The sequence below is a fragment of the Rattus norvegicus genome, chromosome 20, assembly GCF_036323735.1.
Source record: "Rattus norvegicus strain BN/NHsdMcwi chromosome 20, GRCr8, whole genome shotgun sequence".
Taxonomy (NCBI): domain Eukaryota; kingdom Metazoa; phylum Chordata; class Mammalia; order Rodentia; family Muridae; genus Rattus; species Rattus norvegicus.
The window spans coordinates 50,707,930-50,733,897 of NC_086038.1; the positions used below are offsets into that span (position 1 = coordinate 50,707,930).

The 25,968-nt window shown below is 43.6% G+C and overlaps 1 protein-coding gene across 16 annotated transcripts in view; it reads left to right on the top strand.

Annotated features, from left to right (window-relative positions):
• Hace1 (HECT domain and ankyrin repeat containing, E3 ubiquitin protein ligase 1) overlaps positions 1–25,531 on the top strand; it is a 115,457-nt gene extending 89,926 nt beyond the window's left edge. For 14 of the 16 annotated variants that reach the window (XM_006256595.5, XM_039098889.2, XM_063279320.1 and 11 more), the window contains 5 exons: positions 5,763–5,894; positions 12,391–12,489; positions 12,768–12,838; positions 23,301–23,414; positions 24,718–25,526. In XM_006256595.5, the coding sequence (XP_006256657.1) occupies positions 5,763–5,894; positions 12,391–12,489; positions 12,768–12,838; positions 23,301–23,414; positions 24,718–24,820 (519 nt within the window). In that variant the 3' untranslated portion in view covers positions 24,821–25,526. Of the gene's footprint in view, positions 1–5,762; positions 5,895–12,390; positions 12,490–12,767; positions 12,839–23,300; positions 23,415–24,717 lie in introns of all 16 variants that reach the window. The other 2 variants (NM_001108539.3, XM_006256597.5) reach the window with 2 other exon arrangements.
• Positions 25,532–25,968: the final 437 nt, after the last annotated feature.

Genomic DNA, 25,968 nt, shown 5'->3' on the forward strand with positions numbered 1-25,968 from the left:
TTAGGAAGTTCTGTGTTAACCGCCAGCCACTGACATTTCTCTGATGAGATGTAGGAGTTGCACCAGTCTAAGGTAGAGAGTGATGTAGAACTTTGATGGGTTCTTTGCCAGATTTACATTACCAGACATATCTTTCCTTCTGTGAAGTCGACCTTAATTGCAAGCAGAAAGTGGTTGGTTGCCTCCATGACCTCTGTCCTAGTACTGCACCTGTGAGCTCATCTTGTCTTGTTGGTCATTTGTAGTTCACAGCTGAGAAAGACTGTTAATGACTCTTGTCCCAGGAACACCTACTTAGTACCTTCTGGTTTTGTAAAAGCCAACCAGCAAGAAGGAATCAGCGTGAACCTGATTTCTCTGTGTCCTGTGGTTAGTGTGTAGAGCATTTTCAGCAGTAGGGGCTTAGGTAAAGCCAAGAGCAGTTGCAATTGCCTGTATTGTAAACAGGTCTTAGGGGCATATTTGACCGTAGCTTGAGGGGAAGTATCCAATTCCTCGCATCGAGCTCTTTATTTGTCAGTCATGGTCACATTTTAAAACTCACCAGCATCAGTATTCTCTCCTATGATAGAGAATTGTTATTAGCATTTTTGTTAAGTGAAAAACAATTCAAAAAAATTTTCGAGGGGAGATAGTAGTCTAAAAACACATTATTCACTTCACATAATTATGAATTGAAAACTCTAAGTTTTTATGTGTTTTACTTACACAGTAATATCAGGTTCGGTTATAGGGAACAGAATTGGGAGCTGAGGCTTTACCCTCTCCTGTGGACTTACATACAAAGAACATGGGAGCCTATGGAATGAAGAGTGAGCACGGTGTGACGCGGTGACCCAGGTGGCTGCACTCAGCCAACTCTGGGACATGTCGGTGATTGGGTGACTTTGGTCAGCGCTGACAGAGACGCAGCTGTTGCAGTAGTGTTTGTGCCCACCATTCAAGGCAGCTGGCCGTGAGGTAGTGCGAATGTCAAAGCCCTGGCTGACCACCGGGGTGTGGACCCCACGGATCCGAGCACAGGGCCAGGCGACTGCAGATCCCCTTCACCTTTCGGTGGTACAGGTGGTGGCTCTCCCAGCCCCAGGAGGCCACCCAGCCCCAGAGCTTCAGCGTTAACACTGCTTGGAGACCCGTGGGAGCTCCGCAGTGTCCCAAGGGAGGGCACAGTGCATAGAGTTGCGTCGTTTTGTGTCTGAGCAAATTCAACGTATTTTGGTTTTGGGTTTTTTGGGGTGGGGTGGGGTGGACACAGCCTATATAGCCAAGCAGCTAGGACTATTGATCGTTCCCTACCCACATCAGAACTGTAAAATGCAATAGAGTGAGATGTACCTCTACCCCACAGAAAGGCCCCAGTGCTTCTGACCTATCCCCACCGTAGCTTTTATCATGTATGTGCTGCTGGCTGGGTTGATGGGACATTCAGGAAGGTTCTCCCCAGAGCTGGTGAGACTCTGTGCGAGCACAGCACTGGTGTGGACATGAAGGGGGTGTGGCCACTGTAGGCAGTTCATGGAGTGCCTTCCACCTCCAGTGGTAACAGAGGAGGCACTAGAGTGCAGTTGGTGTGTGTGTGTGTGTGTGTGTGTGTGTGTGTGTCTGTGTGTCTGTGTGTCTGTGTCTGTGTCTGTACTGGGAACAGCTTGGGCTTTTGAAACTTCAAGGCCCATCTATACCTGGTGTCATACTTGATCCAACAAGACCACACCTAATTCTCTATCCCTGGTCACATACTCCAGTCAACAAGGCTGTACTTCCTAGATCTTCCTAAATAGTTTTAGCCACTGCAGACCAAATATTAAGATCTATGTGCCTATGAGGACAATTCTCATTCAAATCAGGTCTCCTGACATATTACAGGCTAGTTTTCACCTCACCGTGATAGTCCCGCCTTAGCTCTTTTCTGTGTCAGTTAGCATTACAGGTGTGTGATGCTAACAGGTGTGTGATCACACCTGGCTAATACGTAAAATCTCTAAGATACAACACTTCTTAAAATAGTCATTTTCCTTAAAATTGATACGCGCATTCCAAGGCAAAGATTAGAGGCTCATGAACTCCTGCTGGAATTTAGTGTGCAGTAGTAGTGGGTGTTTGAAGTCATAGTTGTCAAGAAATGTTGATTTTGTTATTCATTCTGCTGGGAGATGCACTCCTTATAAAGCGATAAGGAAACCTTTAGAACCGTTTGGAGTTTTTCTATCAATGCAGATTCTGTCACAGCAGTTCAGAGTTTGTAGTGGTAGAATTTTATTATTCTACTGAAAAATAATTGATACCAGCATTCTTTTGGCAGTGTGAACATTGGCATATGAAGGAGCTGATGTTTACAAATTGACAACTGGTAATAATGGTCTGGCCACTGAAATTAATGTGGAAAGTCATCTAAGAAGGGATAGAAGAAAATGTGAGGGAGAGTAGTATAATTACAAGAACCCATTTAAAAACCGAATGTAGGTAGGGACAGTGCTACTCTGATGTATGTGGAGTCCAGCGAAAGTAGGCAGAGCTCAGTTGAGTAGTGCAGAATATTTTCATTTCTCTTGTTAAGATTTTTATTGTGTACACGTATGAATAGGTATTATGTATGTACATGCATATGTGAGGGGTGTGTGTGCACGGGAACATTAGTCCACTGAGACAGCATCTCTTACTGAACAGGAGCTGGCCCCAGTGACCCTTCCTGTGTACATGTATGTATGGGTATTGTGTATGTACATGCATATGTGAGTGGTGTGTGTGCGTGGAAACAGGAGCTGGTCCCAGTGGGAACAGGTCCTCCCTCATATTCATGTTCTCCCTCATAAGAGAGGAGACATGAACAAGCCGTTACCCACTGAACCACTGCTTCTGTGCTGTGAGTGCTTGGTAATTTGATGTGGTCTCAAACAATAGTTATCAGATTATACTTCTAAGATTAGATAATCAAACCTTAACAAGAAAGCAATTCTTGCTTAGGGAAAGTTGGATCTTATATAGCACCTTTAGCATATTCCCCTTATTAAAAATAGACTCTTTTTCATACAGTATATTCCAGTTACAGTTTCCCTCCCTCGACTCCTCCCATTTCCTTCCCCCTTCCCCTCCCTTTCTGTTTCTCATTAGAAAATAACAGGAATCTAAGAGGTAACAACAAAACATACCAAAATAAAATATGAAATGAACGCCATCACATTGAATTCAGACGTGGCAATCCCACAAAAGGAAGAGAGCCCCAGAGTGGGCACAAGAGTCAGAGACCCACTGGTCCACACACTCAGGAGTCCCATGAGACCACACTGAAAGCTGTGCTGTGCACGCAGAGAACCCGGCACACACCCTGCAGGTCCAGTGCTGCTTCAGTCTGAGTTCACAGGGGCTCTGCTCAGTTGATTGAGAGGAACTTGTTCTCTTGGTGTCCCCATGTCCTCTGGCACTTACACTCTGCTCCTCTTCCACAGGGTCCCCTGTACCCGAAGCATGTTAATGGTATAAATAGTGAGTGGGGCAGGAGCATGCTAATGTATTCGGCGAACAGTTTGATGAGAGTTTGGTGAGAGTAGACGTGAACTAAACGATGATTGGATGATAGTATGAATTGACAGTTCTGCTGTTGTCACTGGCAGGTGCTAGGTAGGTAGGTGTGTGTGTGTGTGTGTGTGTGTATGTGCGCGCGCGTGTGCGTGCACTCTCCTAGGGCAGGTGCTAGGTAGGTGTGTGTGTGTGTGTGTGTGTGTGTGTGTGTGTGTGTGCATACTCTCCATGTCAGGTGCTAGGTAGGGGTGTGTGTGTGTGTGTGTGTGTGTGTGTGTGTGTGTGTGTGTGCACTCTCCTAGGTCAGATCCTGGAGATTTTTTACTGTTTGATTGTTTGGGACACATTCCTCTCTCTTAAATAAAGGCCTGAATATAATTGGTAATAACTGATTAGTTCCTGTATTCCTGTGTAATACATTGAGTAGTGGGCAAGTAGGAGTCAGGGGTGGTGGTGGATTGCCAACAGAAGTGGCTGGTTTCTTCGTGCCGGGTTATGAGCTTACCAGATGTGGTTTCGGAGGACCATGGAGAGTCAGTCTACTCTGACACTTCTGTAGCCTCAGAGTTATGAGATACTGGCTCAGGGCCTTAAAGAAAGTATCAGATTAGTGCCGGAAAATAGAAGGAAACAAAAGCAGGTGTCCTGGTTCGTCTCCTGTTACTGAGATAAAAACTAAAAGAAACTTGGAGAGGAAAAGGTTTATTTCATTTTCCTCCCAGGCCATCATTGAGGAGAATCAGATAGGAGCTTGAGGCAGGAGCTGATGCAGCCCACAGAGGAATACTGCTCAGTGGCAGCTCGGTCTGCTTGTAGGACGGTGGTCCCAGAGGCGGTGCCACTCTAGCCTCACAGACTTCCTAAGGGCCAGTCTGATGGTGATGTTTTCCCATCAGGTTCCCCCCCTCCCAGGTGACCGTCTTGTGTCCAGTTGACAGAGACCTAAGCACTGTTGTTGCAGGCTTTCTTTATTCTGTGTGTGGACTAATCGTTTCTGGTTGGTGAAAAGTGTATGTGGTAGTTGCATCATAATTTTAAATGGATAAAACCTGACTTAGAAGCATTTTTTAAAACACATAAATGACCTAACATCTGATAGAATTTGTGTACATATGTGATAATTTTGTACCAAACACATTTTTTATAACCTGCTGAATTTTAATGATTCTGTTTCCTGTGAGGAAAATGTGGTTTAAATGAGGATGCATTATAATTCTAATGTTTAGGAAATTGGAGCAGGAGGAGTGTAGACTTAAGAAGACCCTAGGCTATTTAGTGAGACCTATTTCAGAAGAAAGAGAAAATATAGAAAACATTTAAAAATAAGCTTTTTTTTCTTTTGTTTTGATTTTGGCTTTTAGGACAGGGCTTCACTGTGTAGCCCTGGAAACCTCTGTGTAGACCAGGCTGGCCTCGAACTCAGATTTCTACCTGCCTGTGCCTCCAAGTACCTGGATTAAAGGCATGTGCCAGTTTAAGTGGTTTTAACTCTTGGCTGTAATAAAATTAACCACATTCAGAGTATTTTGGTGGATTTTTGCATTTGTTTTATAACATTTATTAAATATCGGGTAGCAGTTCTTCTTTTTTGTTTCTTTCTTTTTTTTTTTTTTCTTTGCATCTGGGAATATAGGCTGCTAGAGGAAGAAAGCCTTGCCTTCAGAGATAGTACTCTCTAATGAGGTATTTGGTCAGAAATACTTTGGGTTCAAAGACTTTGAGGCCTAAGCAGGCTTGTGTTTGGAGAGTGGTCATAAGGCCAAGGAAATTAAAATGAAGGGGACAAGAGGCTGAGCCAGGTTACTTAGGGCTTTAAGGACTGGAAGTGTATTTGGGTTTTATTTTCACCTTGCAGGAAGTCAGGCAGGAGAAGGATGGTATGGCTTTAACATATGATACACATATGATACAGTGCCCTGATACAAGTGCCCTGACTGGCTGTGCAGACAGCAGCTCAGAGGTGCGGATGGGAAGAGGGACTGCAGTGCAGTAGTGCAGCCCCGTGCTGGAGTGGAGAGACTGTAGCCCAGCTGCATGCCTGGACGTGGTCCGCAGGGTGTCATGAGGGAGTTGTGGGGATACTTGCTAAGACAGGGCTTGATGGCTTGGTGAGTGTGGTCACTGCTGTGCCGAGGTGTGAGTGTTGGGCCAGGGTAGTTGTAAACCTTACCTGAGCTACAGATGCGTCCATTCTGCTTAACTGTCAGAGTTAAAGCGTAACCGTCACAAAACGTTCTTTTTTGTAGGCGGAGTACGTCCAGCTGGTTACTGAACTCCGGATGACAAGAGCCATTCAGCCTCAGATCAATGCGTTTTTACAGGGTTTCCATATGTTCATCCCTCCTTCCCTCATACAGCTGTTCGACGAGTATGAATTGGTAAGGAGAACATGCTCTCTCTCCTTACACTAGAGCACAGCCCCATCTGTCCTAATCCAGAAATGCTCTGCGAGCTGAGGGTGCTGCTCAGTGGTGGACGCTTGCCTTGCATTGAGCACATAGAAAGAAGGCCCTGGCCTTCACCTCAAGAACCGTAAAAATAAAAGCGGTAGTAATTCTGGAGTACTGGACGCATTATTGTTTAGAATTATGCATAGGAATTTATAAGCAGATATGTGGTTTTACTTCTCTTAAACCGAATAACTGTATTAACAGTTCCCTTAGTGAAATGCCCAGGTAGGATGGAGAAAAATGAAGTAAAGTTTTTATTGGCTTTCACGTGGGAGATGTTGGAGTCCTGACTTTCCAGAGGCAGTGTGCTGTCCCTTGTTTCTGAGATTGTAACTTGGTTCCGTGGCAGTAAAGGACACCTGTGCCTGAGGAACGAAGGAGGGCTTTCCTCGTTGTTTCAGTGTGTGTGCGCATGCATGTGTATCTGATGTCTGTTACTTCTGTCAATCTCTTGTTTCCGTGCTTGTGAGTGTTTTGTTTCACCCTTCAATTAGCCTGCCTTTTGCTGTGACCTAACAATTTATACGGTTACGTTAATGTCTATTTTTGTCTGTTTCCCTTTTCTTATCATTAATAAATTATTTTCAAACTTTCTGATTTGTCTAAAACCTTGATAAGACACAGAATTTTACTTTTCCTATTTCTATGACAAGTACCTGATCAATGGGAGGGTAAGGGAGGAAGGATACATATAGTCGGGTCGTGGTTTGCAGGCACAGTGGTTAGTCCATTGTGGTGGGGAAGGCTCGGAGGAGGGGCTGCTTCTCGCTGTGGTCTGGGAAGATTAAGGATGCATGCTCACATCTTGGCCGACCAGGAAGTTAGTGACGGATGGGGCCGAGAGTAGGGCCTCACCTACTACTGACACTTGCCTCAGTTCTGCTTTCTCAGCTGTACACTGCTTCTTAAAGGTCGGGGACCAAGTGTGCAGGCGCACAGTCTGTGTGTATGCTTTCTTGTTTAAAACATAATAATTGGGAAAAGTCTAGATAATGGAAAGATACATCTTAGTATAGAAATAATATTTTCTAATTAATATAATTTTGAGGTTCATTGTGACTCAGTTTTATTGAATGTTAAGTTTTGAAGGTTTTTTTTCCCATCCCTTTGGTCTTATTTTAGCTATAAGATTGTTTTCATTTGGCATAGTTGTTTTTTTTTCTGTTTGTTTGGGTTTTTTTTTTGTTTCTTTGTTTTTGTTTTTGTTTTTGTGTTTTTTTTTTAGTTTTATGTCATCATTAGCTTTTAAAAACTCGAATAGTTACTTGAGAGGCAGAGGCAGGTGGATCTCCATGAGTTTGAGGCCAGCCTGGTTTATAGAGAGAGAGCCTCATGACAGCAAAGGATACACAGAGAAACTCTGTCTCAGAAACAAAACAAAACAAAACCAGAATTGGTTAAGAATTGTTTGTAGACATTATTGGAAGCGAATTTTGATGAATTATACTTCAATTAAATTATCTTTGTGACATTCAAGATAGAATATTCGTCTTTGTGTCAATGTCAATGAACAAAATAAATTCCAATAACAGAAATAATGGACAAGATGTTGCTTGGTGATTTACAGGTATTCACACACTAGGAAAGCTTCTAATTTAATTACGTGTGTGTGTGTGTGTGTGTGTGTGCATGCATGTGCATGCGTGCATGTATGTGTGTATGTGTGTATGTATGCATGCATGTGTGTGTGTGTGTATTGCATGCATGTGCATGCGTGCGTATGCGTGTGTGTGTGTGTGTTTGTTGAGACTTGCTTTGTGTCCTAATGTATGATCTATCTTAGAGGCAGCTATGTGGACTCTGAGAGCTGTAAGAGTCAGTGTTTGGGCAGATGTTCTGTAGTCCACTTGATCTAGGATGCCCTGTAATTCTGATGGCTCTGTTCTGTTGGTTGTCAGTTCTAGCCGGCCAACCCCAGGGGAGAGTTTTACTTCCTTTTCTACTATTGGCTGCTGCCCTGAGCGTGGCTTTTTTCCCCAGCTGTTTTGAATGTCCCCTGCTTTTCTGTACCATGCCTTTCACCAGCTTGTTTTCTTGAGATTTTGGCCAAGTACGCCTGAATGTTGCCTGCCGTGTTGGATTTGGCATGTTTATTTATTTTGAAAATGAATATAAATGAAAAAACTTTTTTGTGATTATTGTACATGTCGTTGCACAAATTGTAATTCACTGGATGGCGTGTTGTTATGTCTCTTCCCTGTATGTTGTTGTGTCTCTTCCCTGTATGTTGTTATGTCTCTTCCCTGTATGTTGTGTCTCTTCCCTGTATATTGTTATGTCTCTTCCCTGTATGTTGTTGTGTCTCTTCCCTGTATGTTGTGTCTCTTCCCTGTATGTTGTTGTGTCTCTTCCCTGTATGTTGTTATGTCTCTTCCCTGTATGTTGTTGTGTCTCTTCCCTGTATGTTGTTGTGTCTCTTCCCTGTATGTTGTTGTGTCTCTTCCCTGTATGTTGTTGTGTCTCTTCCCTGTATGTTGTTGTGTCTCTTCCCTGTATGTTGTTGTGTCTCTTCCCTGTATGTTGTTGTGTCTCTTCCCAGTATGTTGTTGTGTCTCTTCCCTGTATGTTGTTATGTCTCTTCCCTGTATGTTGTGTCTCTTCCCTGTATGTTGTTGTGTCTCTTCCCTGTATGTTGTGTCTCTTCCCTGTATGTTGTTGTGTCTCTTCCCTGTATGTTGTTGTGTCTCTTCCCAGTATGTTGTTGTGTCTCTTCCCTGTATGTTGTTATGTCTCTTCCCTGTATGTTGTGTCTCTTCCCTGTATGTTGTTGTGTCTCTTCCCTGTATGTTGTGTCTCTTCCCTGTATATTGTTATGTCTCTTCCCTGTATGTTGTTGTGTCTCTTCCCTGTATGTTGTTGTGTCTTTTCCCTGTATGTTTGTATTTTCCCTGTATGTTGTTTCTCTTCCCTGTATGTTATGTCTCTTCCCTCTTGTCTTACAATCTTAAACATCAACAGGGTCTTTATGGTTCAAGGTTCAAGGCTATTTAAACCAGTTGTACATGGAGTTACTTCATGAAAGCATGTGTGTATGTTCTATGTACATGGAGTTACTTATAGAACAGGGACATGCTACACCAAGAAAGAGAGCTTTGCAGCTCTGTGTACACACTTAAGGATTCAGGTTTGACTCTAGAGTTTTAGTGAGGAGAAAGCATATACAAGCTCCAGGACCTGTCATCGACTACTGTGGATGGAGAGCCCAGGAAGTGGCAAAGGTTACCCTAAGGCAGACATGTGTGAATAGTGACACTGAGAAGGCCTGTGCCGAGTGATGGGTGGTTATCCTCCTGTGTGCTGCTTCTGTGATGCCGACACCAGAACACCAAGTCATGGATTCTGGGCGTCTGATTCTGTGACACTTGTCCAATGCTTAGATTGTGTGTGCATTGTGTTTAGAGGGAGAGTTTCGTACAGCCCACCTTGACCTCGGTCTTGCTGTGTAGCTGAGGATGACTTTGAACTCCCAAGTCATCCTTCTGTCGCCTCCCAAGAGCTGGGGTCACAGGTATGGGCACTGTGCCTGATACTTTGTTGTATCTTAAAAATTTTAGTTCTTCTATTGTATTAAGGGTAAGTTATTGTCTACGCATGGTGGTGCATGCCCTTTAATCTCAGCTCTTAGGAAGCAGAGGCAGGCACATCTCTGTGAGTTCAAGGCCAGTTAAGGCTGCACAGTCAGACCCTGTCTTATTCCCCTCCCCCATGTCAAATGAATTATTGGAATTTAATATTTTTGCTATATGTACTTTTATTTAGAATTTCCTTTTTGTTATTTGTCACCTTAACTTTTTCGTTATTAAAGGAATTTAAAAAACTCATTAAATGCCACTGCTCTAGTGATGGTGGGGCCTGGGAGAGTGGAGCCTGTAAGCGAGGTGGACTAATGTTTCGTGTAAAGGTTCTTGGTTATTGAGAGCATCAGACTATATACTCTAAGGGTTAAGACATGAATAAAAGGTACACCAGAAGGCCAAGTCACACATGGCAGACAAGCCTCATGTGACAAAATGTCTTTCCACAGAGGCATGTAAACCAGTCACAGTAGCCAGCTGTAAGGAGTAATCTGAAGTAAACTCACTCCGTCCCACTGTACCTGGGAGGAGCATGAAAACACATTCCATGCAAACAATTTTAGAAACGGAGGTCACGTGACTCGTGTCTTGGTTTCTTGAGTTTTTCTCACAAGCATTCAGAAGTCGCCTTACACAGCTCCCTTCTGGGTTATGTTCTGACAATAAAGTCATAACCAGTGTTAATTAAGTAGGAAAGACAAAAACAGCTCCCACAACCAGCTTTGCTGGTACGTGCCGCCCTTCATGTTTGCGTGGAGACAGAGGCAATCTTACTTTGCGAGTTCTAGTCCACACAGTGAGACTGCTTCAAATGAAAAAAAAAAAACACTTTTTCCCTTTTCCTTAAATTATAACACCTGTGATAGTCATAAAGTAGTTAAAATTTTTGAGAGTGCAGTTGCAATATTATTATCCCATAATTATTAATTATGAAATGATAATATTAAAAGCTTATCAGTACTTTAATATTAAAAGCTTATCTTTAGTCTGAGAAGAGGATTAAGCTTGTGAATTGTGAGAAACATGGGAAATTCCTCCAGGTGCTCTTGGGCAGATCTGTGTGAGGGTCCTACAAGGGAGCGGTTTTCTCGGGTAGTTCAAGTAAGGAAGCCCTAAGAAAGGGACTGTTAGCCGCGTTTGCAGAGAATAAAGCAGTGTGGCTAAGTTCCTAGGTAGAAGAGTTGTAGTGAAGGGTCCTGTGTGAGAGAAGGAGAGGCCCTGTGGACTGCTCATTACAAAACAGCAGCAGAAACCTGAAGAGAGCAGGGAAGCCTCCCTACCTGTGGCCCTACCTGTGCTTCTCGGGCCCATATCTTATCTAGAGTTGGTAAGGAAGAAGCCAGTCTGCAGAGAGGATGCCGAGGGTGTCAGGCTAACTCAGAGTCAGGTGACGGCCAGCCTCAGGGCTGGGCCGTGCACACCAACAGTTCTCGTTATATGATCTTGGGACAATCTCCTTCTAAAGAGCCTTTGCCTATGTGTAGGTTAGTACACCGACGGATATTTGCCGTATTTGAAATGAAATTAGAAGGGAGGTGAGCTCGGTTAATTATGTTAATGTAAATGACATTTAGAAATAAGAGCTAATCCAAGAACAGAGCAAAACTAATGAGAAAGATGACACTGTCTTTGCACATTTGGGATGCCTGGCTAAATAAACCATCGGATTCTCACATCTGCCTCTGTGGATGGTGAGTTGGACTTTATCATTTGACTGAAGTATGTGAGGAAAACCCAATTTCATATGAAAATATGGACAGTGAGATTCACGCTGACCTACTGAACAGATTTCAAACTCCTCAGAGTTCTCTAACGTTGCCGAGCGTTGCTTTTGCTAGAGCAGTGCTCCCTGGTTAGGTACATATTAGTAACTGGCTGTAAGGCATGGCTTTGAGGATGTTCTCGTCCCTGTTAAAAGAAACGTTCATTCCCTCACTCCACTGTAGGGTGTCCGTCCGTGAGACGTGGGCCGATTCAGAGACGCAGACACACTTTCTTTCTCCGTCCTTGACCTTTGGCTCTGTGGTATAGAATTGTGTGTTTGGTGATCTTGGACAAAAGCCAGTCATGTATTTAGAGTGACTGACGGTGTTGCTCTGTGGCTGTGTGCTCGCCTGATTGTATACGGGGTCCCTGGGATCCACGCCTCAACTGCAGACGGAGCCACCAGAAACCGGTCTTGTTGGATTGTTGTTGTTTTTTTATTATTACTACTACTACTACTACTACTACTACTACTACTACTACTACTACTATTACTACTACTACTACTACTACTACTACTACTACTACTATTACTACTACCACCACCATCACCACCACCTTGGAGAAGATTGACTTCAAATGATCTGAATTACTCCAATATAGAATTCATATGAGACTGAATCCTTTTTTACAAATAAGGAAAAAATGATTTTTTCTTAATGAGCTCCCGTTTGCATAATATTTAGACTTGTATGTCATTTTCATGTTGAGAATATGACCTGGTGCGATTTAACACATTAATAATGATACTAGAATAAAAATAGCCGAACGGGAGGAAATCCTTATGGAGCTGTGTACTAGGAACCCTCGTGGTCTGTACTTATATCGGTATAATCGGTAGCGTCCTTTTCATGCCTTAGATTGTGTAACAGTGGCTCCATCTCCTCATGTCACATTTGAAATGTCACCAACGTGGCGGGCTCTTCCTTATGCAGTGCTCATTATTGATGACATGTAGAAACTGTCACAGACATAAACCAGGTTTATATGGGATTAGTTTCTAATTAAGGCGAATTTACTATTTCAATGTAATGGCTTTTGTTCCCCAAGGAAGATTAATGAAATATTTTTCCTCTTCCCCAAAGGAGCTACTGCTCTCTGGCATGCCGGAAATTGACGTGAATGATTGGATCAAAAATACAGAATACACAAGTGGCTATGAAAGGGAAGATCCAGTTATTCAGGTAAAATCTCTCTGGAGCTTAGAATGAAGTTAAGTTTGCTATTTAATTTTGTAAGCTTTTCAGCTCTATTGGATAGAAGTCTACATCTATTAACAAAGTAAAGATTTTGCATAAATTCTTCTTTGGGGATATTGCATATGAAAGCCTTTTGTGAAATCATCTTTGATAAATGAGTTTCAGAGAATGAAATGTGCTTTATGAATATTGCATGGTCTCCGGTTCTTATACGTCTACAGTTTGCTGTGAAATGTGAGCTGAATTGTTGTTCTTCTTGGCAGTGGTTCTGGGAGGTTGTGGAGGACATGACTCAAGAAGAGCGGGTCCTTCTCTTACAGTTCGTGACTGGCAGGTAAGAGGCGCTTTGTGAGAGCATTGGAAGTTTACTGTATTTCACTTCTGATGACCAAGACCATGCTCACAGGCAGGGAAAGCCAACCAAAGTGAAGACCTTACTCTGTCCATGTTTTAGGTATTAAACAAGTGGTTGTTTAGATGTTGAAGACAAAATATTTAAGTAGTGCTAAATCTTCAATATATTTCAGAAACCTGTATTTTTAATATCTTTTATCTTTTTTTATTTGGTTTAACAGTAAAGCTATTCAGTTTGTATGGTAGGAGGCACGCACGCACACACGCATGATCTTTGTCTCTCACATAGTCTTAGTTTGGGTTTCTGTTTATAATGACCAAAAAGCAAGTGTGGGAGGAAAGGGTTTATTTAGGCTTACACTTCCACATTGCAGTCCATCATCGAATGAAGTCAGGGCAGGAACTCACACAGGGCAGGAACCTGGAGGCAGGAGCTGATGCAGAGGCCATGGAGGGTGCTGCTCACTGGCTTGATCTCCATGGCTTGCTCAGCCTGCTTTCCTACAGCACCCAGGACTGCCAGCACAAGGATGGCACCACCCACAATGCACTGGGCCCTCACATCAGTCACTGACTAAGAAAATACCCTACAGGTGGGTCTACAGCCCAACCTTAGGGAGGTATTTTCTTAATTGAAGTTCCCTGCTCTCAGATGACTTTAGCTTGTGCCAAGGTGACATAAAACCACCCCACAAACACACACACACACACACACACACACACACACACACACACTCACACACACACGAGCGCACACACACACACACACACTCACACACACACGCACACACACACACTCACACACACACGCACACACACACACACACGCACACACACACACACACGCACACACACACGAGCGCACACACACACACACACACCACACACACACACACACACCACACACACACACGCACACACACACTCATGTGCACATTGTGTGCACATAGCATTTTTCTCCAGTTCTTATTGGTTTTTAAAATCTGAAAATTCATAGCTTGTATTTGTATGACATATTTTTATGTATTTAAGAATTCCAATTATATGACATCAAATATAATAGATGGTAATAAACTAGTTGACTTAAGTGAGCCCTTTATATTTATGGAATATATCTAAAAATTTTTATAATATAATTTCATTTACTTCTTTCTGTTTATGAAAATGTAGTTCAGTTATTTTCATATAAATACAATTTTTTTTCAAAAGTCAGGAAACAGAATATTATTCTACTATTCCATCCCCAGTAGCTGTTATATACAATTTAATGTATTTCTCTTTATTTTTTTATGTATTTAAAAATATTACGAGTGTTGTATTAGTTTGCTTTTGTTGCTGTGATAAGACACGGACAACAAGCACGTTGGGGATGAAAAGATTTATTTGGCTTACTGGTTAGAATCCATCGTCAAGATACACATGAGACCATGGAGGGTGCTGCTCACTGGTTTGCTCAACATGGCTTGCTCAGCCTGTTCTCCTGTACAACCCAGGACCACCCTGAGCCCACAGTGGGCTGTGCTGGCCCCTCGCAGTCACTAGTGAAGAAAGTGTCCACAGACTTGTCGCCCACAGGCCAGTCTGATGAAAGCATTTTCTCAATTGAAGCTCCCTCTCGCTCTATGACCCAACCTTGTATCATCAGATCAATGAAATGCTGATCAGCACAAGTGTTAGTGTGTATGGCATACACTACTTTACACGTATTATACAACAACTTTAGATGCTTTGGACAATGAGGAACATGAAGGAAAGTGAAGGTGCCATTCGTGATCTCCAGCGCCCAGAGGTGGCCACACTGACGTTCATTCCGTGCTCCACCTTTAAGCCGTATAAATTAGGAACCGAGGTGAAGCCATTCTCTAATCAGGTCCTCATGAATCAGTAAGACATGACTGTTACCAGCGCATAGACTGAAGATGAGAGAGGAAACCTTGTTAAACTGTTTTTGCAAGAGTGCTAAGAAATGTTCAGAGATTCGAGTAATTAATTAAAATAAGCAGCAGTGTACTCTCTAAGACTAGATCACTTACATTAGTAGGCCAAGCTGACAAAATAAGCGGCCGAATCAGTCCTGTCTCAGTCTCCTCAGGTAATCAGTGAAGAGTGCGTTACTCTCTGTGTGTACATTTCAGCGTTCGAATCATGGTTCTTGTTTATAACTGTTTGAATTTAGCGGTGTCCGTATATGGATTTAGTCAGTGCCTTGCCTGTTCTTAGATCTGAACCCTTATTGGTAAAGTTTTCCTGTTTGCATATAGTGATGTAAAAATGGAGGAATCTAATGCAGGGATTGAACTGCTCTGCTCTGTCTCTCCTTCTCCTCTTCCTGTTTGCTTGTTTGATGTTTTTTAAGAACTCGATTGTAGGTCAGGCTGGCCTCGACCTTAGGGATCGATCTCTGCCTCCTGAATGCTAGGATTAAAGGTGTGCGCCCCAGCTGCCCAGCTCAGACTCTTGTAAAGTAGTCAGTGCGGTGCTTGTTCATTTGAACTTTCTTATTGTGGGCCCTTTTTTGTGTAATTTACATTTTGCCCATTATTCTAGTCATTTAAATAATTAGTGTTAAGCACTCTCTTTCATATATTGACATTAATTCTACATATATTTTTGTTAGTTTCTCATTCTTCTTTTGACTTTATAGAGTTTTAAATAATAAATTGAAAATCTTAAATTACTGTCAGCAAATAATCAGTACTTTATATAAATCTTTTATTCTCAAGAATACATTTTAAAGATGTGTGTGTGCGTGTGTGTCTGAGAGTGAGTGTGTATGTGAGTGTGTGTATGTGTGTGTGTGTGCGTGTATGAGTGTGTATCTGTGTGTGTGTGTGTGTGTGTGTGTCTGTGTGTCTGTGTAGGTCTGCCTGTGAGTTTCGTGTACATCTATGTAGGCTGCACACTTTCTGGAGGTCAGAGGTCACCCTGAGGTGCCCGCCGTCTGCTGTTCTTCATTAGGTTTTGCACAGGCTTTCTCAGGGAGTCCAGAGTCCCTGATTGGCAGTGAGCGCGGGATCTCCTGTCAGGGGGTCTGCCACAGTGTTAGGGTTCAGAACACTGCTGTGCCCTGCTTTTATGAGGGTGCTGGGAATCTGGGCTTTACTCTTCATGTTCAGGCAGCAAGCACTCTCTCAACTAACCTACCTCCCCATCCCATCTACATTTTTGTCTTTTAGTTTCCACATTCCCCCCTTTAAGCCACGCGGTTTAGGTTATAAATTGGAATTATTTCTGCAAGCGATTTACTCCTTAATACCACTGGATACATAATTGTGTTTTCTTCGTGATTTGGTTGTTACCGATCCTTAGGTTAGAGAGAACAAAGTCACTCGGTTTCTGTAGTACTGAAAGCTGCAGAGTTGTTCCTTACGTTGTTTGTTTGAAGCTTAGTAGTGCTCAGTGCCCATTATACTTAACTGTGGAGTTTAATTGCTGTAAATGTGGAGAATGCCATTTGATCTGAGGTGAAAGAGAAGCCAGGGGAGTGGAGAGCAGACACGCGGTCGAGCTTTCGCTGATTCTTCTGAAGATCCTGCTAGCACTTACCCTCAGTCAGTCCTTTGCTGAGCAGCCGGCTTACCCTCAGTCAGGCCTTTGCTGAGCACCTGGCTGACCCTCAGTCAGGCCTTTGCTGAGCACCTGGCTGACCCTCAGTCAGGCCTTTGCTGAGCAGCCTGGCTGAGTAACTCTTAGGTTCGTCTCATTCCTAGCTTGCCTTGCTCAGGAGACCCGCAGTCCTTTCTGTATGGGTAGTATTTTTAGTTTAGATTAGAAGTGTGCATTTTTTCCTATTGGACTTTACAGAAAATTCTGATCGTACTGAAATATATAATTCACTTCATAGTATAATTTACTACAGCCTTATTGAAAATAAAGTCAGATATGTTTTGAGTGTAAGATAAACTAATATAAAAGGTGAGATCTTGAGAAACATTCTCACATGTAGACCAGGCTGTCCTCAGACTCCCAGACCCATTTATGGGGTGGTCTCCTATAGAATGGGGGTAAATGTGGGCATCACCATGCCCAGCAGTGCTTCTTTGGTATAAAAGACTATCTTAAATATCTTGCTTTTATATGTTATTACCCCTGTAGGATAAATAAAATGAAATTGGATATTTTCCTTTTTCTTTATTGATTAATTAACTTACATCCCAAGTGCTGCCCCCTCCCAGATCCCCTTCCTCTTCCCTCTTCCCTCTTCCCCTTCTCCTATGAGAGGGTAGGGTCCCCCATGGGTATCCCCCACTCTGGCACATCAAGTCCTGTGGGATTAGGCTCATGCTCCCCCACTGGGGCCAGACAAGGCAGCCATGGAGACTGAGCTGCACATATGTGCCAGAGCCTCATTCCAGCCCGTGTGAGCTCCTTGGTTGGTGGTTCAGTTTCTGAGAGCTCCCGGGGGTCCAGGTTGGTTGACTCTTGGTCTTCTGTGGAGTTCTATACCCTTCAGAACCTTCAGTCGTTCCCCATCTCTTCCATAAGACTCTCCTCACTCCATCCAGTGCCTGGCTGTGGGTCTCTGCTGGGTAGAGCTTCTCAAAGGACTGCTATGCTAGGCTCCGGTCTGTAAGCATAGCAGACATCATTTATGGTGTCAGGGATTTGTGCTTGCCCTTGGAGTAGGCCTCAGTTGGACTGGGTTTGTTTGGCTATTCCTTCAGACTCTGATCCGTCTTTGTCCCTACATTTCTTTTAAATGGGGCAAATTGTGGGTGGAAAGTTTTGAGGGTGAGTTGGTGTCTTATCCCTCCACTGGGAGGCCTGCCTGGCTAGTGTTGCAGTAAATAATAACCAGCAGAACCCCGCAGCCCCCAAGGTCTCTGACCCAGGCGGTCCGTGGCTGTTCCACCATGGTCCCTGGAGTCCAATCCAGCACCCATGGGGCCATATGGAGCTAACCATAATTTATCTCTGCTTAGTTTCTCTCCCCAGGCTCTCTGCCAGCCTTGATCTCTCTGGTTGCAGCTACCCTGTACAATCAGGGCTCTAGCAGTCCAGCTTGGGCTGGCCTCTCACAGCTCCCTGCCAGGGACTCTGCTCACACTCCCAACAACCCGGAAATCATAACTCAATAAACTGTAATTTTTCAATCAGATTTATATGTTAGGTTCTCAATCCACAATACATCCACACAATAAACTCACAACCAATTGATAAGGATATAAACCGCCCACCTAGATGAGATAAATTTGCCTGCAGAGATCCATCCCTTAAGAACTATGCATAACTACCCTGGCAATTCAAGGCCTCCCAGATCTGGGTCGTCCTTCTCCGTCTCCATCTTGACTCACTTTTCCTTCCCCTTCTTCCCACCTTACAAAAGCTTTGCCCCTGCCTTATGTTTTCTGTCCAGTCATGGCCTTGGCCAGCTTGTGACAGCCTCACCTGCATGTCGACGTCAGCCTACACTACAGAGGTGGTTGTGAGGTTCCGTGTTACCACTATTAGGCGTCTTAGCTAAGGTCACCCACACTGGGAGCCAGCCACATCCCAGGTCTCTGGGACTCCTAGAGATTCCCACCCTCCCCCCCACATTGAGCACCCGCAGATTTTCATTCATTCTTTTGGTCCTCTAGCCCTCTCTCCTGTCTCTGCCTATACCTGATCCCAACTCCCACCCCTTTCCTTCCCCCTCCTGTCCAGCTCCCTCCCTCCCTCTGCCTCCTATGATTATTTCACTCCCCCTTCTAAATGAAATTCAGTTATTCTTGCTTATGCCTTCTGGTTTAACTTCTTTGGGTCTGTGAGGTATATCTTGGGTATTCTATACTTTATGGTTAATATCCACTTGTCAGTGAGTACATACCCTGCATGTCCTTTTGGGACTGGGTTACCTCATTCAGGATGGCATTTTCTAGTTCTATCCATTTACCTGAAAATTCATGATGTCCTTGTTTTTCAAAGATGAATAGTAAGTATTCCACTGTGTAAATGAATGCCATTTTCTGTATCCATCCTTTGGTTGAGGGCATCTGGGTTGTGTCCAGCCTCTGGCTATTATGAATGAAGCTGCTATGAACACAGTGGAGCATTGTCCTTGTGCTATGGTGGATCATCTTAGGCCCCAAAGAGATGTAGGTAGCACTATTTCCAGTTTTCTGAGAAACCGCCAGACTGATTTCCAGAGTGGTTGTACATCTGCAGTCCCACCAGCAGTGGAGGAGTGCTCCTCTTTCTCCACGTCCTCGCCAGCATGTGCTCTCCCTTGAATTTTTTTATCTTAACCATTCTGATTGATGTAAGACAGAATCTCAGGGTCATTTTTATTTGTATTTCCCTGATGACTAAGGATGTTGAATGTTTTTTTAAGTGCTTCTCAGCTATTCAAGATTAACTTGTTGAGAATTTGCTGTTTAGCTCAGACCCCATTTTTTAAATATTTAATTACATCCCACTCACTCCCCCCTCCTGACTACCCCTCCCACAATCCCTCCTCCCCTTCTCTACTGAGCAGGTGGGGGCCATCTTGGATATCTCCCCACCCTGGCACTTCAAGTCTCTGTGAGTCAAGGTGCTGCCTCTCCTCCTGCGGCCAGACAAGGCAGCCCAGCCAGAGGAACATATCCCACAGACAGGCAGCAGCTTTTGGGAGAGCTCTCACTCCAGTTGTTCCGGACCCACATGAAGGTCAAGTGGCACACACGGCCGTGTTTGTTCTTTGGTTGGTGGCTCAGTCTCTGAGAGCCCTAAGGGTCCATGTTTATTAACTCCCTGATCTTCCTGTGGAGTTCCTTTCCCCTTGGGGTGAAATCCTTCCTCCTGTTTTTCCATAAGAGCCCCAGCTCCATTCACTGTTTGGCTGTGGCAAACCCCATTTTAAAATTTTTTTTGTTTTGTTTTTTTGGTTTTTTGAGTCTAACGTCTTGAGTTCTTTACGTACTTTGGATATTAGTTCTCTGTTGGATGAAGGGTTAGTGAAGATCTTTTTCCAATGAATGTGTAGGCTCCATTTTGCCCTATTGGCAGTGTGTTTTGCCTTACAAAAGCTTTTAGTTTCATGAGGTCCAATTTATAAATAGATTTTAGAACCTAAGCCATTGGTGTTCTGCTCAGGAATTTGTACCAAAGCGCAAGGCTCTTTCCCACGTTCTCTTCTATTAGATTCAGTACGTCTGGTCTTACGTTGAGGTCCTGATCCACTTGGCTCTGAGCTTTGTGCAGGTGGATCTATTTCCATCCTTCTACATGCACAGCGCCAGTTAGACCAGCACATTTGCTGAAGATGCTTTCTTTTCCCCACTGTATGGTTTTGGTTTTTTTGTCAAAAGTCAAGTGTCCAAAGGTGTGTGGGTTTATTTGTGGGTCTTTGATTCAGTTCCATTGGTGAATCTGCCTCTGTTTAGCAATGCCATGCAGTTTTTATCACTCCTGCTCTGCAGCAGTGGTAGTATCTGCTCCAGCTGCCTCTGTGCCAGCCACTGTCACACACTGTCCCCTTGGCGGGTTGTTGCCATGCCTGACACACATGTCGAGTTTCACGGGCCAGTCTATGGCACCACGCCGCGCTAGCCCCAAGCACTCTGTAGCCGAGCACGGCTTCCGGAACTGAGACAGGTTGTCTCTCTGCCTGCTGGGAACGTTGTTCACATCCCCTGTAGCCTGGTAAAATCAAAGCTCTAGAAACTTAGTTTAGCAAATAGATTCATATGTTAAATTCTCACTTACAACACATCCACAGAATAAATTCACTGCCTATTAACACAGATAGAAACCACCCACCTAGACAAGATTAAACTGACCAAGACCACCTGGATCAGAATCCTCCTCCTCTTCTGTCTCCATCTTCCTCCTCTCACTCTTCCTCCTCCTTGCTTCTCCCTAGAATTCCTACAGCTGTTCCATAAGCTTTGTACATTTACGGCCATCCTTCTCTTTAGGTTAGAGAAGAAGTTTTCTTCTATATTTTGTTGAAGATATTTTCTGGTTCTTTGAGCTGGAAATCTATTCCTATTATTCTTAGGTTTGGTCTTTTCATCGTGTCCCAGATTTCCTGGATGTTTTGAGTTAGGAAGTTTTACATTTGGCATTTTCTTTGACTGACACGTCTATCTTGTCTGGTATCTTCTGTGCCTGAGATTCTCTCTTCCATCTCTTATGTTCTTTTGGTGTTTCTTGTGTCTATAGTTCCTGTTCTCTCTTTCCTTCTCCAGGGTTGCCTCCATTTGTGTGTGTGTGTGTGTGTGTGTGTGTGTGTGTGTGTTTTATTCTGTTTCCATTTTTAGGTCTTGGACAGTTTAAATCATTTCCTTTATCTCTTTGTTTTGTATTTTCCTGTATTTATTATTATGTAGAAGTACACTGTAGCTGTCTTCAGACACACCAGAAGAGGGCGCCAGATCTCATTACAGATGGTTGTGAGCCACCATGTGGGTGCTGGGAATTGAACTCAGGACCTCTGGAAGAGCAGACAGTGCTCTTAACCGCTGGGCCATCTCTGCGGACCACTCTGTATTTCTTTATGGGATTATTTATTTCCTCTGTAAGGGCTTTTACCAGTTTGATTGTGTTTTCTTGTACTTCTTTAAGGGAGTTATTCGTGTCCTCTTTAGGGCCTCTGTCGTCTTCAGGTGAGTCTCAGGTCACAGGGCTTGCTCTAGTGCAAGCGCTGGGTTCTCATCCTGCACTGGGGTCTGCTGATCGTGGTCTTGAGCTTGCCTTTCCCCATCTCTTTGTCTCTGGTGTTGACTGCCCTGACAGTTCGTGGGTGTCCCAGGTTGGAGCAGGCCTCCCAGGAGGCAGGCAGAGCTGTGGGGTGTGGATGGGTGTGCTGCCCTGGATTGAGGGCGGAAGTGTAGGCTGGAAGGAAGATGGAGCTCCTGTAGGGCGGAACAGAGCTCAGGCTGCTGGGTTTGTTTGGGTCTCAGCAGCTGGGGGATTGGGGCCTGGGCAGTCGTCTGTGTGTCCCACGTAGACCTCATGGGAGGAGGGTGAAGCTGTGGGGGCGGGGACCAGTGTGCAGATCGCAACTGCAGGTGGAGGAGTGGAAATTTGATGTTTTCTAGTGCACAAAATTAAATGAGTGAGCCCTAGGGCTTCAGGGCTGCTTCATGTAGCAAAGCCGAAAGACACATTTCACCTCAGATGTTAGCAGTGGGGACCTTTTGATGCTTATTTATTCATTTTTAGGGATGAATGATTGAATTCAGGACTCCTGTGTGCTAGGCCGAGAGTCCTACATGGAGCTGCTTCCTCAGCCTGTTCGTTTGTTTAACTTGTCCTTTCAGTTGTGTGAAGGACATTAATTAGATGGTTTATCCAGATACTGAAACATCACAGTAACATTTGTGGAAGGGTTGGTGACAGCTCTCATATTCTCATCTTGTCTTATTAAGGTCATAGTCAGAATTTTGCTTCAGTGAATAATTAGGACAATTTAACTTTTTATTTCTGGTTACTTTGTTAATTTTATAGGTAAAAGCAGAAAATACATAGACTTACTTAAGTAGATATATTCCTGGCCTTTGCTGCTGGTGTGGTGGTGGTGGCTTTTTTTTTTTTTTTTTTTTTGTTTTGCTATCGTGCATTTGTGATTGTAATTTTGCTACTATTAAGAATCATGATGTAAATATCTGTGTTTTCCAGTGGTCTTAGGTGACCCCTGTGAAAGGGTCGTTTGACCCCCAAAGGGGTGGTGACCCACAGATTGAGAACCACTGTCCTAGAGGTTCCACAACCCTCCAAAACAGGAACCATACAGGGACCAAGTATTCACACACATGAGTTTATGGAGGACGTTCCCCCTTGAAGCAACCACAATGTACTTATTCAGCAAACATTTAGCAGCTTCGCTGTCAGGCAGTTTTGCTAATCCCAAGGATAGAAATGCCAGTGACACAAACGTGAAATAGGGCATGTTTAATAGCGAGGCACACAGTTGTCTTAGGTTTTTATTGCGGTGACAAATCACCACAACCTTATGTAAGTCGAGGGGAAACGCTTATGTGATTACACTTCGTGTTGCAGTCAGGGCAGGAACCTGGAGGCCACAGAGGAGCGCTCTGGCTCAGCCTGCCTTCACACAGCACCCAGTACCTCCAGCCAAGGGGTAACACTGCCCACAGTGGGCTGGGCCTCCCACATTAATCACCAATCAAGAAAGTGCACCACGGGCTTGCCTGCAGGCCCCTGTGATGGGAACAGTTTCTCAAGATTCTTCCTTCAGAAGCCGAGCTGTGTCCAGGTGACACAAACTAGCCAGCATGTTGTAAACACACCGTGGCCGGTGAAAAGTATAGTTTAGTTGATGGAGTCACAGAGAGCTTTCTCCTTAGAAGCTTGCTAACGGACCAGGGCGCAGCACTCAAGAGTGAGTTGGGAGTTTTAGACTTAAAAATATCTTTCTGTCTTTGAATATATTCTTATCCTAACTTAGAGCTTAAAATGTGTCTGTGAGACTGAGCTTTTCTTTCCTGATCACAGCTGATGATACAAACTCTTAGTTCCAGGGTCCCGCATGGTGGCTTTGCCAATATCATGGGTGGCAGTGGTTTGCAAAACTTTACAATTGCTGCTGTGCCATATACTCCAAATCTTTTACCAACTTCCAGCACGTGGTAAGTTTAACTTATTCAAATAAATTTTGGGATATTTTTATTAATTTTAAGTCATCAGAAGTAATTGCTATACTTCCTTTTTGATGGTTAAAATGTCAAGTTTGTGTGTATTTTACTATAAAAGGGAAAAAGAAGTAACCAAAGCCTTCAGTAGTTACATTCCATTGCTTTGTTAGGGTGTTACTGTCTTTGAGAAGTTTTTTTTTTGTCAAATACCTTCATTAAAATGCAAACATAATTTCTCCATTCCTCTTCCTTCCACATTCCCAGAGCCTTCCTTAATGTTGCTGCACATACATACCAGTGAACTCCTTAAGGATACAACGACCCCGTTGGTCTTTTCAGTACAGATCTTATGCATGTTTGTATTGGTACTGGGAACCAGTCAGGGCGCAACCCCGGGGCAAGACCAGCTCTCCCTCCCGAAGTGGTTGTGGCTTGTAGCTCTTCATCTAGAGGGAAGGCCCTGAGAGAGCTCCCCCATCACTTTAGGATGCCATATTGTTGGGATTTCAGGATAGGGGGCCTCCTGTGGTAGCTAGATGACACAGTCTCACAGCAGACTTCATGGTCCTCTGTCTTGTAAAAGCTTTCACCCCCCTTGTGGATGACGCCTGGGTCTTGGGTGCAGGAGTTGTGTAGGAGACGTCTCACTGGAGATGGGGCGTCCCATAGCAGTTGTCTTCTGCATTGTGACTACTGGCTTTCTGTACACAGCAGCCTCTTTGATGAGGGTTGAGGTGTACTGCACACTTAGCTAGGTCTGGGCCACATGTGTTGGCTACGGTTCCCAGAAGGAAAAAGGTCTAGGGTCGAAGTGAGACCCAAAGGAGAGGAGTGGGACGGCCTGATGCTGGCACAGGTCCAGACTGCAGCCCTGCTGCCCGACAGTCGTGGCCTGCTGTGTTCCTGTAATGAAAGGAAAGCTTCGCCCATAATCTCTCCTTTTGGAAATACAAGTTTGGGTTGTCTTCTAGTGGGGAAAACTTGTGAGCAGGCACAAACCACCTAAAACATAATTGGTTCTCACTAAAGTGGAAATGCCTGGTGTCATTCAGCTGCATCCGCACTTTGATGTGAATCACCCTGCGACTTGTTTTTAATCTGGAAATGTATTTTCATCGCTCATTTGCATTCTGGGAGGAGCTGCAGTTCTTCTTAAACATCACTCGAGGGTTTTCCAATTTCAATGCAAATTTGAGAGAATGGTTTTATGTTAATTATGAGCTGCATGTTTTTACTGCTAGATAAAACAAGGAATTTCAGAGATTCTGTTTAATGGTGGTCTATTTTTTTCTTAAAGCATCAACATGCTCAAGTTACCTGAATACCCAAGTAAAGAGATCCTCAAGGACAGACTCCTCGTAGCTCTGCATTGTGGCAGCTACGGCTATACAATGGCTTAGCGGGGAAGCCGGGAACTGACTGACTACTCAATCCAGAGCGACAGAAGTCACTAAGGCAGCCTCGCTGCCACCCATGGCGAGCTCCTGCTTAAAATTCATAAGGAATCAGGTTTTCTATTTTACGTTTCTTTTCCATGTTCTGTTTTTCTCTGTTTGTGATACAATTAGAAATATAAAATCATAGTAGACTTCATTTTTAAAAGTGCTAATTGGAAGTAGACACTGTCTTTTTTTTAAAGTTTCTTTAATCTTATCTAAAACTGTGCTAAGGTAAAATCTTTTTCTACATTCCACCTCTGCTGTGAACCTGTCTAGTTTAAAGGGTATTTTCTGTAAATTATATGAGGACATCCAACTGGTATGTTCTTTTGCATGTAAAGTACCATTTATATTTTAAAAAAATGTATAGAATGGATTAATTTAGATTGTGTAAAGCCATAAATATGTATTTTCCCACGTTACACCTGTATTGCAACGGGTTTTATTTTTTTGTTGTTTAGCTTTTTAGTATTTTGATACATGGTATAAAGTTTAGACTGGTGTGACGAACAATGGATAAAGTGACATCTAATTTATATATTAAAGCTTATACTATATGAATTATTTGCATCTCCCTGTGCTCGGTTTCATGTGTGTATATATACTGTGTGGTCTCAGTTTTTCTTATGCCTTAATTTATACTGAAAATAAAATTAAAATCTATTTATCTTATATTTCATTATTTGAGCTAAGCTTGATGACACACTTGATCTGCAGATTAAACCTTATGTAGCATTTTCTTAAAGTTTACTTACACGATTAGAATGCTATGTCTTCATGGTGCGTGCCCGATAGAAGGTGTTGAGTGAGCATTTCGGAAAAGATGCTGGCCCAGGCCCAGCGTGAGTTAGAGCCTGGCTTTAACTGTGGTCTCCCAAGTTTGTAGGTTTCACAGACCAAGCATTGGGCATAAATCACTTAGCAGTTTTTAGAAGTCACCACGCCCTGTTGATGTTGTTGTTGTTGTTGTTGTTGTACGTCTGTTCTGTTTTAAACACTTTGGGCCATTTCACCCCTTCCGTGAGTCTGGAGTGAAGAGCTCTGTACAGTTGGACACTTCAGGGAGTCAGGAAGGATCAGGCAGCTGGTCTTACTCTCAGGGATGCCTG